The sequence below is a fragment of the Meleagris gallopavo genome, chromosome 3 (assembly GCF_000146605.3).
Source record: "Meleagris gallopavo isolate NT-WF06-2002-E0010 breed Aviagen turkey brand Nicholas breeding stock chromosome 3, Turkey_5.1, whole genome shotgun sequence".
NCBI classification, from domain to species: Eukaryota; Metazoa; Chordata; class Aves; order Galliformes; family Phasianidae; genus Meleagris; species Meleagris gallopavo.
The window spans coordinates 764096-777357 of record NC_015013.2 but is presented as its reverse complement, the minus strand read 5'-3'; the positions used below and the strand labels follow the sequence as shown (position 1 = coordinate 777357).

Genomic DNA, 13262 nt, shown 5'->3' with positions numbered 1-13262 from the left:
TCATGGGTCATTTCCCTTTCTCACGGTTATTTGAAGGGAAATAAAACATCACTTAAACTCAGGCTACTCTTCAGGAGTTGATCAGAGGTGTTATTTGCCTTGAAGGAATGGTCATTCACAGGTGGATAGGCATAAAGTCGGTATTGTGCTGACCTTATGTTTCCTTATTACAAGGAGTCCTTATGCCCCGTCACGTTTTCTTTTGTCTTTTCCTGCCTCTTCAACTGATGCCTGGTGGCTGAGTTACAATAATAAGCACCCATTACATCATATAAATGCTTCCAGGTAAGCAGATGCTAGAGTGCCAGACAGGTCCTGGGTATGAACACCGCATTTGGTAGATAACACTGCTCTCAAGTAGACTGGGAAAATCTCTCCACTGCAATTGCAAGCCATAAGGCACTTTTGGGTGAATAGATTTGAACTGTGTAGCATCATTTATTGATGTCTCTTCTGCAATTAGGAGACACATTTCACATCTATGTTTTAGGCAGAGAGAGGTTGTCATGTAATGCATTTTTTTTCTGGCAACTTAATTTGAGGAAAGAGAGAAGGTGTCTGTCAGAAGTCCTTGTACAGGACTACTGTACTCCCTGTGATGTTGATTTCCATTAGTGGCTTTGGACAAATTTCTTTCTAGCTGCATCATTATTTCCAAAGTTGATGTGAAATGAAGACTGCAGTAGCAGTACTTCGCAAGGCTACAATGAACCTGAAGTAGAGCAGATGTTTAGGAGAAAGAAAAAAATAAGCTTTTCATGTCCTCTTGCTAGCAGCACATTTATCTGCAGTCATTAATGATTAAGAGCTATGATCTGGTTGGTGTAGAGATTACAAATCTGTGTGACTCCTACTGTATCCTGAGATCTCAAAGACAAGGTCTTAGGGTGGAATTTTAGATGAAAATGAGCACAACTTTGCAAGACCTGTAGATACATCCTAAATAACATCCCTTCCTTAATTCCCTGGGAACAGGGCAGAAATAATTTCAACCAGTGACATTTTGGATTTGTTTGGGAAGCTGTTCTTACATTTCTGCCTGGCTATAGGCTACAACACTTCCTGAGGAGCACTGTTCTCTGGAATTCAGTTCTCTTTCAGAAGCCACCTGAAATTAGGTTCTGCCCCCTATATTTCATTGAGTGTAATCTCTAAACAGTTTCTAGTACCATGAGTTAATTATTCTTTTTCAGTTTTCTGCTATGGAAAGATCTTGAGTTGGGATTTTCATTAAGGAGCGTATTCATCTATAACACACTTTCTAAAATAGCATGAAGAGTTTACTTCAAGCAAATGGTTCTGCTTCTGGAATATTTATTTCATCCACTCTCTGAAAATCGGTGGTTGTAAAAATACTATTTTATATTTCAGTTATGGTGTGCTTCAACAAAAACATAGTAGAACAGAAGAGAGTTGAAGAAAGTATTATTTGATATTTCAGATTGAGCCACATGAGTTCTATGTAATATAGGTCTAAATATTTGATTGCTAAGTAGTTACCCTCCTAAGTCTGTTGTTGAACTGGTATGCTTAATTTAAATGTATTTAAATACAACTTGTTGATTAGATACTTCTTTAAATAAAGCATACTGGTTTCAAGCAAAGTGGAACAAAACCCATCCAGTAATTCTGGAAGCATACAGAGGCTGTTCAGGCAGTGTCAAGTATTATGCTGGCACCAATGCTTTAAGCACTTTATAAAGGAATACATAAAAGAAAATTACTTGTATTTTTGCACCAAAAAAGTCACTATTGAAGTATGAATTCACAATAATTGGCATATTTCTTTGTACTCACTGGAGAACTCTTCATCAACGTGAGTCTGAACAGTTGATGCCCTCACTAATGCTTCCCGTTGATTTGCACTGATGGAATAAAAAAGCTTAAATTGCTTCCTTTCATGCTTTTCTTACTGTGAAGAGTGAAGACTTTAATGTCCAAATTTTTAATTGTCTGGAATTATCTTACCAATTCGAAAGCAGTAACATTATATTTCCCACTGTGATGATACCCAGTTCAGTGCTGTACTTTTAAATATTACCTTTCCTTGACTAATACATCTTCCACATAGTTGACACAAGAAAATAAATGTGAGATATTAAAAAGGTTTCAGCATCAGAACAAGAAACAATGCAAAGATGACTTCTGTGTTAGGCTTTGTCTTTAGATAATCTCTTGGTCATAAAGAAACCATGATAAATTTCCAGGCTATACTCTTGCCAAAATCAGATGTATCAGTTACCTATACTTATTCTGCCTACATTCCTTTAATGGAAGCTATGAACTGTTAGTCTTGATTAACAAAACTAGCAACAACAACAAATATATGACCACTAACAAGAACTATTTTTCCTACACGAGATCTCCCACCTGCTGTCAGCAGTGAGAAAATCCCTGCCCAGGAAAAATCATTTTACAAGTGCCACATTGTACGCTCACATCTCCTGGGTAGACCAATGCTCCTTTCCAAACCCAGACTGCTTTTTAGTATATTACTGCTATTCAACAGGAGTTGCGGAGAGCCAGGCTGGTACTATACTTTACTGATGCACCAATATATAAATCCATCCCATTGTTTACCTTGCTCCTGTGTGACACAGGCATGATTCCTTTTGGGGCAATTTTTAATGCAAGTTTAGTGTGCTTTCTTCAAGTACTATATTTATCGCGAGATTCTGTTTCTAGCATCCTTTCTGTGTTAGATTCTTGTCGTTACTTGGCCCTATGAACTTCATTTCCTCTGCTGCTTTCACACTATATGGTTATGTCCCACTATCCATCTATTCCCTTGTTCTACTCTTCTTATAAACAGAAGTGTCAAAGGGACAGTTAGTAACTGAGAGCAAAAGGTGATCTTTTGAGCCATATGTACTGTAGTGAGTATTATTTAAAAATTGGCAGGTGAGACTTCACTTTCTGTATCAAGAGTGTTATTTTTATTTTTTGCAATTTACAACAGTTTCTAGACTTGAAACAATACAGGTATTGATGTTAGCTTTCTCTTTGAGGGTAGGCTGCCTGAGAAGATATGGTGCATTTACCCCATGAGTATATGCTAACATTTCATTGCATAGCAGGTAGAGAGCATGCAGCTGGACCAGTTTTTGATGGTGGTAGAAAAACAAGTGAGCAGGTTTGCTTGCAGTGCTTTGTATGGGCAGACTCGACATAGCAAAAAGTTGTGGTGGGGTGAGGGATGAGAGAAATATCAAATGGGTCTGAGGTTATCCTGGATGTGAACTGATTCCCTGTCAGCCAGACAGTGCCAGGAGGGCTCAAGTGATGGATCATCTTAGGCTTTCCCATCAAGTTTCAGGATTGCTCAGCTTTGTCATCATTCTTCAGTGCAAAAGCTCTCCCTCAGGAATCCCAGACCCTGGAGGTTAGTGAGAGGGCCTGGGGAATGGAAGACTTCCCTTTAGTCAGGGAAGAGGTGGTCTGAGAGCACCTAGGCAACACCAATGTTCATAAATCCATGGGACCCAATGAGATGCATCCACGAGTGCTGAGGGAGCTGGCAGAGGTGATTGTTGAACCGCTCTCTGTCATCTTTGAGAGGGCTTGGAGAATGGGGGAGGTGCCTGAAGACTGGAGGATAACCAGTGTAACTCTGGTCTTCAAAAAGGGCAAAAAGAAGAATCCAGGTGATTACAGGGTGGTCAGCCTCACCTCTGTCCCTGGAAAGGTGATGGAACAGCTTGTGCTGGATGCCATCTCCAGACAACTGGAAGAAAAAGAGTTTATCAGGAGTAGTCAGCATGGGTTCACCAGGAGGAGGTCATGCTTGACCAACCTGGTAGCCGTCTACAATGTTGTCACATGCTGGGTGGATGGGGGGAGAGCAGTGGATGCAGTCTACCTTGATTTCAGCAAGACATTTGGTACTGTCTCCCACGACATCCTTATAACAAAGCTGAGGAAGTGTGGGATGGATGAGTGGACAGTGAGGTGGGTTGAGAACTGGCTGACTGGCAGAGCGCAGAGGGTCATCGTTGGTGGTGCAGTCTGGCTGGAGACCTGTAACCAGTGGTGTCCCCCAGGGGTCCGGTCTTGTTCAACATCTTCATCAATGACCTTGATGAGGGGATAGTGGCCACCCTCAGCAAGTTTGCTGATGATACGAGGTTGGGAGGATTGGCTGACACGCCTGAAGGCTGTGCTGCCATTCAGCGAGACCTGGACAGGCTGGAGAGCTGGGCAGTAAGAAACTGGATGAGGTTTAACAAAAGCAAGTGTAGAGTCTGACAAGTCCCAGACTGAGTGCCAAATTGATTGTTGTGTTTTAATCTGGCAGATGGCTCAGCTCCATGCGGTCATTTTCTCACTCCCCATTCCCAGTGGGATGGGAGAGAAAATAATAATTTAACAGAGAAAAAAAAAAAAGAAAAAAGAAAAATGGAACTTGTAGGTTGAGATAAAAACATTTACTAAGATAGAGAAAAGGAAAATAGTTTACTATATATATATATATATATACGTATATACAAATGTATGTAACAAGTAATGTACAAGCAATTGCTCCTTACCTCCCAGCCTATGCCTCTAGAGCAGAAGAGAGCAAGGTGAACTCTCACTCGCTTCAAAACTCCTTCTGCATGATGCCATATGATATGGAACAGCCCTTTGTTCAGTTTAAGTAAGCTGTCCTAATCTTGTTCCCTCTCAGCTCCTTGGGCCCTTTACTGTGAGTGGCCTTGGCTTTATACAATACTGCTTAGGAGACAACTAAGGCAACATCAGTGTGTTATCAACATTGTTTTCTCCTCGAACCAAAACATAGCAGCATATCAGACATTCTGAAGAAAACAATTCTGTCCCAGTTGAAACTAAGATTGTCTGGAGCACAGGTCTTATGAGAAGCAACTGAGGGAATTGGGATTGTTTAATCTGGAGAATAGGAGGCTGAGGGGAGACCTCATTGCTGTCTATAACTACCTGCAGGGAGGTTGTAGTGATGCGTGGGGATGGCCTGTTTTCCCAGATGAGGAAACTAGTGGCAGGATGAGAGATGATGGCTTTAATTTGCACCATGATCTTTTGAGGCTCACTGCAGCAGTAACTATGGAGGATTTAGATACCAGTGATAGGAAATGATAGAGGAAAGATTGTAGGTACATTCTGTAGTCTTCAAGGGGACTAGTTATGTCTGTGCTTCTGGGTTGTTTCCTCAAAACAGGAGAATTTGTCTTCCTTATAAAGTGAGCATTTTTAGTTTGATCTTCACTTTTCTGCAGTTGATAAAAGTACATTTTCAAGGACAGATTAAAGAAAAACCTGTCCAGGGACTCAAGTATATTTACTAGTACAAAAATTTATAGCTTTGGGAAAAAGGGGCTTTAGTCATCAGAGTTTATAATGATATTTCTGTTCTGTGTGTTTGGATGCAAAAAAGATTTCTAGTGCTTTGATTCCCACTCTCCCGTTTCGGCATGTACTGGTTCATTAGTAACTAGCATAAATGTTATTCCTTGTCTAGAAGATAAATATATTCCTTAGAACATGGATGTCCAGCCTTTTGGCTTCTCTGGTCTGCACTGGGTGAAGAAGAATTGTCTTGGGCCACATTTAAAATAGGTAGGTCACGCCAAAATTAGCGCCTCCTTTTACTTCCACGGAAATGACAAAAGCTACAAAGAACACAATTACCCTATCTGGTAGAGCACATTGTCAGATACTTGTCAACACAGTTGACACCACTATTATCTATGCATTTTTGCAGCAGTGAACAGGAGCTTGCATGCCTCACTCATAAAAATCTGCACTAGTGGAGGTGACCTGCTCTCGCTACTGCCGAAACACATCACCCACTGACTCACTGTGCTTACATCCACCGTTTGGTCTCCAGAAATGTTCAGCAAGTGTCAACAAATGTCAGTGGTCACATTTTTTCTGCATGGAGTAACTTGGTTACACATCATTGCTTCATATGCACTTCCATGTCGGACTGCATTTTGTCAGACTGTCTCTCTGTTACTATCTGTCACTAACAGAATATTGGTGAAAATAGTCAGTCTCTACTTTCATGCCACTAACATCTGCCTTTGACTTAGTGGGACAACATATTACAGTGGGAAGCATCACTTTCAGAGCAGCCCTTGTATATAATATAGTTAACGTTGATAAGCAAAAAAACTTACTTTTTTTTTTTATTAAAACATAAAAAGAGAGTAAGGAAGACATGAAACTAGTGAGCTATTTGATCTTGTTTTTGTCAACCTAACATGTCAATGTCTGGTTCAATGGAAGTGGATGTAATTTTGAGTGAGTTCTCAAGGTGCTCCTCAGAGAATTTTGATAAAATTTTCCTCTTCCTGTACTTCACCTCTGAAAACATTTGTTCATAAATGTAGGTACTGCCTAAAGTGATGACACGAATAAGATGTGATTGTGAATTAAGGGATGTGGTTCTTTAGTAGGATAGGTCTTATGAAAATCTGGTAAAGAGATCAAATTTTTCAGTTGAATATCTAATTGTAAGTCTATATATTTCATTTCAGAATTTGCAGAAAATGTATTCATACTAACTGAAATGAAGTTGCAAATACACAAAAAGCCAAGATTTTTTCATCAGTCTTGAAAGCTATTCTCAGATTCCCGTATCAAAATACGCAAGGCTGCATATTTTTCTTTGTTCACTGGTCTGTGTTTAGTCAGTGTAAGAAAATGCATAAAATTATTTGCCATAACTTAACACTGCACTGCACTCTCCCCACGTCCTGGTTTCAGCCCAAGGCAGTGCCAGTAGCACCCTGATGTTTGGTTGTTACTGAGTCATTGATATGCGCCCAAATCTAGGCTGGTGCCACTCAGTGGGGAAAAGCCTTGTAAATGGTGTGGAGCAGGAGGTGGGCCAACAGTGAGGGTGTGAGAACCATCTCTGTGAATTTACTCATTTCATTTCTGATGCAAAGTTAGCACCATAAAGATTTGCCTAACTTTTTTTTTCTTTTTTTCTTTTTTTTTTCAGGAGAGCAAAAATAATCAATGCCACATCCCTCTTAGCAAAATCCAAAATGTGACTGGAGTTGTACTAATACACTGGGTTCCTGTTTATTCCATCCACCTGGTTGTACTGCAAATTGCTGATTAGAAGACCCCTCCTGTGGGCATATTTCTATTTGGATGCTCATCTGTATAAGACAACTATGGATTTTCAACTTGTGTTTTTAAAAATGTATGGCAAACAGTGGAAACTGAAACATAGGATTGCATTTCCAAATGAATAGAAAACTCATTATTTATGATTCTGTGCTTGCTTAATTTTACTAGCAAAGGGATTTTTTTGTTTGTTTGTTTTACACTTTAGAATGTGCAGTTGACCTACATTTCAAATGGATGTGTTAACTTCTCCAGTTCTTTCATGTCAGCACTTTCACATCCACTTTAAAGAAGCTAAAGGAAAAAAAAATTGCTACCCTCACTCTTTCCTGTAGTTTCCAGCTTAAAGGAGTAGTATAGGCAGACCTGTGGTAAATCTGTATGGCTCACCCATTTAAAAATAAAAACAATTTAAAACATAATATACACCAGATTTTCCTTTCCAATGTTTTCCTTTCAGCTGTATTCTTTAATAAATCTGAAACTTGTGTTCAGATGAACATTTTGAATACTCTGTTGAGTCAAAAATTAGGTTTAAGTCTGCTTGTATCTGCATTAAATCTCTTATATGATAGAATGAAGATATCTAACTCATCTTTCTCTTTTTTCGTCCCACTAGTTAACGGTCTAATGATGCTTGGATTAGCAGGTGAGCTTTACTTCTAAATCCAGACTTACAAATCTCTGTTTTGTTAATGCCAGCCATTTGAGAAGCACTTTCAGTCTATCTCATTTCAAAACTATCCACCTTTCCTGCATTTTCTTTTTAACAATTGATTTTTTCCACTGTATGAACATAGATTGTTTTAGCATTTTGTAAATGTCAATTGCAATAGGAATGGTAAAATTGTAGAACTGTCATAATTTTGAACTCCTTTAATTTAGATTTAGATAGTAACACGATGACGCAGTAGTTTCTATCAGATGTCTCTATCGGAGTTTCTTTTACAACACTGTTAAATACTGAAGTTCTAAACAGAAACAACCAAATATGCCAAGGCCACAGAAAATCCATTTTAAACACCTCACTGGGAAACAGTTGGAACAAATTTTCGGTGCAAACTATGTAACGGAGAAGAAACTCGTATTCTGTTGGATTATAAACCAAGTGATAGTTGGCAGTTTGGATTACCCTGTCTGAGAAGTCCAATTTGCCTAATTTTTATCTAAACGTCAGTGTGAAATTTAAATTGACAGATCTACAACTTATACATCTGGTTTTGGATTCTACCCAGCTTTAATATTCACCTACACATCTAGTTTTGGAAAGTATAACTTATAACTTCTGCAGCTACTGTATGAATTTGTGGGAATGTTTAAATAGAAGGATTCATAGTATCATGCTAAGTTTCAGCGGTCAGAATTACAGTGCCCTTATTTAATAATTTTCACCATTTTTGTCAATGGTGATTAATTCTAGTTCTGATTTATTTTCATTTTTTCCCCTGACCTTGGCAAGGGTTTAGTGTCACCCATAAGAGCACTGCCTATGAGTATAATGAAGGCATGGTCAGATGTAAGGGTTTTATTCGGTTGGTCTCAATTATTTGTATACATGGAGAAGTCTGTGGCCAGTATGAGATCATAGGGGGTTAAATGTAGCATAAACTATACAGTTATGGGCCTGCTGCTGTTTGAAAGCATGTTTTCATGCTTCCAATAGATGTGATAGTTGTCTCTCACTTGACATATGGCATTAGTGAGTCAGTGACATCCCTAGCTGAAGTCATTGGTCCGAACAGATGGAAGTAGGAGGTGACAAATCCAGAATATACAGAGTGTGGTAGGACAAACCAGCCAAGACTGACAATGTGTTCTACAGTCTTCAAGCTGGGATGGCACCAGATGTTAATGTATTGCACGAGAAAGGTTGTCTTCTTCACTGGCCTGACTCTGGTACTGCAAATCTCTAGCTTAGTCAGCACTGTGATGCAGCAGTCAGAGCTGACCTGGTTTGTCCGAGTTCCAGGATATGCAGAAAGATTATCCCTTTCCTATACCACATGACAGCACACATCATTTTACCAGCTGGGATCTGTGTCTTGAACTTTTTATTCGATGGGGAGTTCACGTTGTCATTCCATGTATAGCTGTTTTGACTCTGGCTTGTAGTGGCTTATCTTTCATTGTGCTGTCATCACTGTGGAAGCGTACCACTCACCACCTCACTGTGCTGATGTTCACTGTTTGGTCAGCGGAAATGTTCAGCAAGTGTCAAAGAATGTCAGTGGGTGTAATTTCTTCTGCGTGGAGAAATTCAATTCCACGCCTTTGCTTCAGACACCAACTTGTCAGACTGCTGCTCTGCTTCTGTCTGTTATGTGGCAACAAAATGTAATGGAATATTGGCGAGAAGGTTCAACCTCTGCTGCTGTAACACCAATATCTGCCTCTGATGGTATAGGCCAGCAGATAAAACAGGAAACTTTCAGCGTAGCCCTTGTATTTCATTTGATGGCTATACTAAGGAAAAATCTTAGCAACTATGAGATTCCAATCAGAGCTAATCAAATGCTTCTTGCAAATGTTTCTAGCTCAGTGGGACACGTCTGTATAAGCTTAGGAAGTGCTTTCTACACTATGAACAAACTCCAGTTGGCTTTAAATTATAAGTGCAGATGGGCTGTAGTAAGTTAGTAAAAGGAGAAGTTAAGATTTCAAAAGTATCTAGGCAGATTTCTCTGTATTACATCTAATGGATAACATGTTAGATAGTCATGTACTGAGTGACATTTTATATAAATTTATATAAATGCATATTTTATCTAAAATTGTTTAGAAATTTGAATGTTACGCCTGCAACATTAATTGTCAAGCGAGAGGAGTTTGCAAATCATGCATTCATGGTTCTTCTATTTCAATACTTGATTTTACCTAGGTGTGCATCAACAGATTAATCTCTGCAATGAATCTCTCATGTTAGAAAAGTTGCCTGTCTGTGGAAAGTTCTTTGAAGGGATGATGAAGAAAGTGGACTCCAAAAAATGGTGCAACCTGACCGAATTTATCATGTAAGTGTTACTTTTGGTTTTGATACCTGTCACTGTAAAATTGTGTTTGTTCTTAAAAAAAAAACCTGACAACCTCAAATATCTTGAAAACACCGACTAAAAATGTGCGTGTTCTTTAGAACAGAATAGGTTGGACATCTCTATTTTATGTCTCAAATATCACTGGCTAGGTTTGCTAACATAGGAACATAGAAATTTCCTTATGATCACGAGGAAATACTTATTTACTTTGAGCGTGACAGAATGCTAAAACAAACTGCTCAGAGAGTTTGTAGAGTCTCTCTCTCCAGAGATACCCAAAACCCACCTGGACACTTTCCTGTGTAACTTACTCCAGAAAAATTCTTTAGCAGGGGGGTAGGACTGGATGATCTCCAAAGGTCCTTTCCAATCTCTATGGGTCTGTGATATGGTGACATTTTGGCAATCTTGAGGAAAAAGCTCTTATTTATTTTACTTAAAAGCTCTTATTTATTTTACTTAAAATATCTTGAAATCAGATTTTGCTCTAGCCTTTCACCTGCCTTTGTATTATCATTCAATTATGGCAGCAGTGAAAATTCATGATAGTACTTCATGAAAGAATAATTCCACTAACACTTTTTTTTCCCCCATTTCACAACGCTTTTGTTTAGTGCTGGATGTCTTTTTCACCATATGGAAGGCAGGATTTACTATTGTCCCTAATGAATATAAAACATTTGTGTTCCAGATAAATTGAAATCTTTCTGTGTTTGTTTTGAAGTTGCAAAGTGCGAAACTGTAGCTCTTAAGTCTCCTCAATATGGTCATGTGTACACAGACCAAGCAATTTTGTAAATGTCTATAATAGAGCACATTAATGAATACTAACCAGAGAGCTAATCAACACTGGTATTGCTTTTACCCCAGACAATTCTTTTATATTATAATCTGTAAATAATATATATAACATAGTAATAATAAGTAATAATAAGATTAACTCAGCAGATGGAAAAAAAAATGGATTTTCTTGCTTTAAGCTACATGTAGTATTAGTTATGTGGTAAACTACTGATGGCATGAGAAGATATGAGTTATTAGTATCTGTTGGTTCTGTATTTAGGATTTTAGTTCAGCGACAGAACTTTATCATATAATGATACTTTAAAAAAAAGGACTAAGCATAGTTAATTGACGAGCATTTCTCTGGCATTTCTGTTTACCCTTGTCGGAAAGCAGTACTTAGACAAGAAGTTACTGTAATTAGTTGCCTGATTTTTGACTCCTGTAAATTATGTTGTGGAACCCACCTGGCACAAACTTTGTGATATTCCAACATTGTCACCATTGTTTATAACTCACTGAAGCCAATACTGAGATCTGTATGCAGTTCCCCTGGTCGTAATCAGCCAATTCACGTGGACAACCTGATAGAGACACTTCATTTTGTGTTGTGACAGCTGTGCATGGCCATCCAGAAAGCGGCTTGTCTTTCAGTTTGCTATAACCACTGTTGAAACATACCACTCACTGCCTCACACTGCTAACATCTACTGTTTGGTCTACAAAAACATTCAGCAAGAGTCAAAGAATGTTGCTGGGTTCAATTTTTTCTGCATGCAGGAATTCAGTGACACATCTTTGCTTCATATGCACTTCCATGTCAGATGCCATTTTGTCAGACTGCCCTTCTGCTTCCATCTGTTACATGGCAACAAAATATAATGGAATATTGGTGGGAAGGTTCAACCTCCACTGCCATACCACCAATATATGCCCATGACGTTATGGGCCAACTGGCAGTGGATGTCCCTGTTCTTTGCAGGGAAGTTGGACCAGATAGACTGTTGAAAGTCCCTTCTAACTCAAAGAATTCTATGATTCTATTTTCAAATTCTTCTATGAAATCGGAAATCATGGCTGCATATTCTTCACTGTTCAGTGCCTTGCCTTTAGCTAATATATCAAAACGTATATGATTATTTGCTACCAATTGAGTCAGCGCTGCACAGTACTGCCCTCGTGCTCGGATTTCTGTTGACACAGTGTTAATAATGCACCAGTGATCTGGCTGTTGCTGAGAGATGGATTTGTGCCCTGGGCTGCTCCATGGGGAAGAACTGCCACCTTTAAATCCAGGGAAGGAGGTGGGCCACATTGCAAGTCATGCTGGAGTGCTTGTGGCCTGTGGGCTGTGGATTGGACATGCCTGACATAGGCCATTTTCCATGAAGGCTTTTTTATTTGCATTCCCATTAGATTACCATCTCCTTTATTTGTTTCTGGAGTTGATTATTTTGTTAGCAATGAGAAATTCTGTTCTAGGTCTGTGGCTTAGATACTAGGTTGTTTTTCCTGCTTTTGAATTGGATTTTTCAGTCTGTTTAGTGTTTTGGCTAGAGGAAGAACTCCTAAGGAACACAACATTTAATTAGACCAAAGTTTAGCAGCACATTACCATGGCTTAACAATGACCATTCTCACATTACTTTACTAGTAAACACTTAATGGCCATGCTTATCTAGATGTGAAGAAGATGACTCAAGTCAGGGCCCCTGGCAAACTGTAAAATGCTGCTGCTCATACAGGTTTCTGTCTTCTGAGCTGCAACCATGCATCATTCTGCTAACTTAAAACTGGCAGCATGGCATGTTTTTCTAAAAGCAAAACTTCCTTCTGCATTGCGGGGATAAAAATAAAAAACAATCAAACAAACAGACAAACAGGAAAAAAAGAAAACACCCAATAGCACTTGAGAGTAGAAAACAGTACCAATTACACCCATCTCAGCAGTACTTTGTATAATCTTAGGACAAACAAGCTTGTGAGAAAGACTTTGTAAGAAGTCTGACATGTTTTGAAAATACAGAAAAACCCTTCTACCCATGAGCAAGATGTGTTTTGATGTACAAAACCTGCTTTTTGTCTGTCAAGAACCATGTTCAGTTTTTCCAGTACATGGAGAGATGACCAGTGGTCAGAGATGGATTGAAGGAGACAAGACTCTATAGGTGATTGCAAGCCTAGTACAGAAGCATTGCCAAAAAAATTGTATTTGAATCTGAAATCTGTGTCCTGAGTTTACTCTGAAAGATGAGCTTCCTTAGGACACAAAAATGCTATTGGTCTCTTAAGAATATTCCCAATTTCATTTAACAAACACTTGAGATTTATTTTCTTTTTCTTTTTTTT

General features: G+C 38.8%; 1 protein-coding gene across 7 annotated transcripts in view; it reads left to right on the top strand.

Annotated features, from left to right (window-relative positions):
• The window catches only part of RAMP3 (receptor activity modifying protein 3), a 39045-nt gene that overhangs the window by 9329 nt on the left and 16454 nt on the right, over positions 1–13262 (top strand). For 4 of the 7 annotated variants that reach the window (XR_002112855.2, XM_003204674.4, XM_019613662.2 and 1 more), the window contains exons 2-3: positions 7718–7747; positions 9977–10109. Coding sequence is in view for 6 of the 7 variants with exons in the window: in XM_003204674.4 (XP_003204722.2) it covers positions 7718–7747; positions 9977–10109 (163 nt within the window). In the remaining variant the exon portion in view is untranslated. Of the gene's footprint in view, positions 1–6967; positions 7175–7717; positions 7748–9976; positions 10110–13262 lie in introns of those variants that run through there. The other 3 variants (XM_010708228.3, XM_010708227.3, XM_019613661.2) reach the window with 3 other exon arrangements.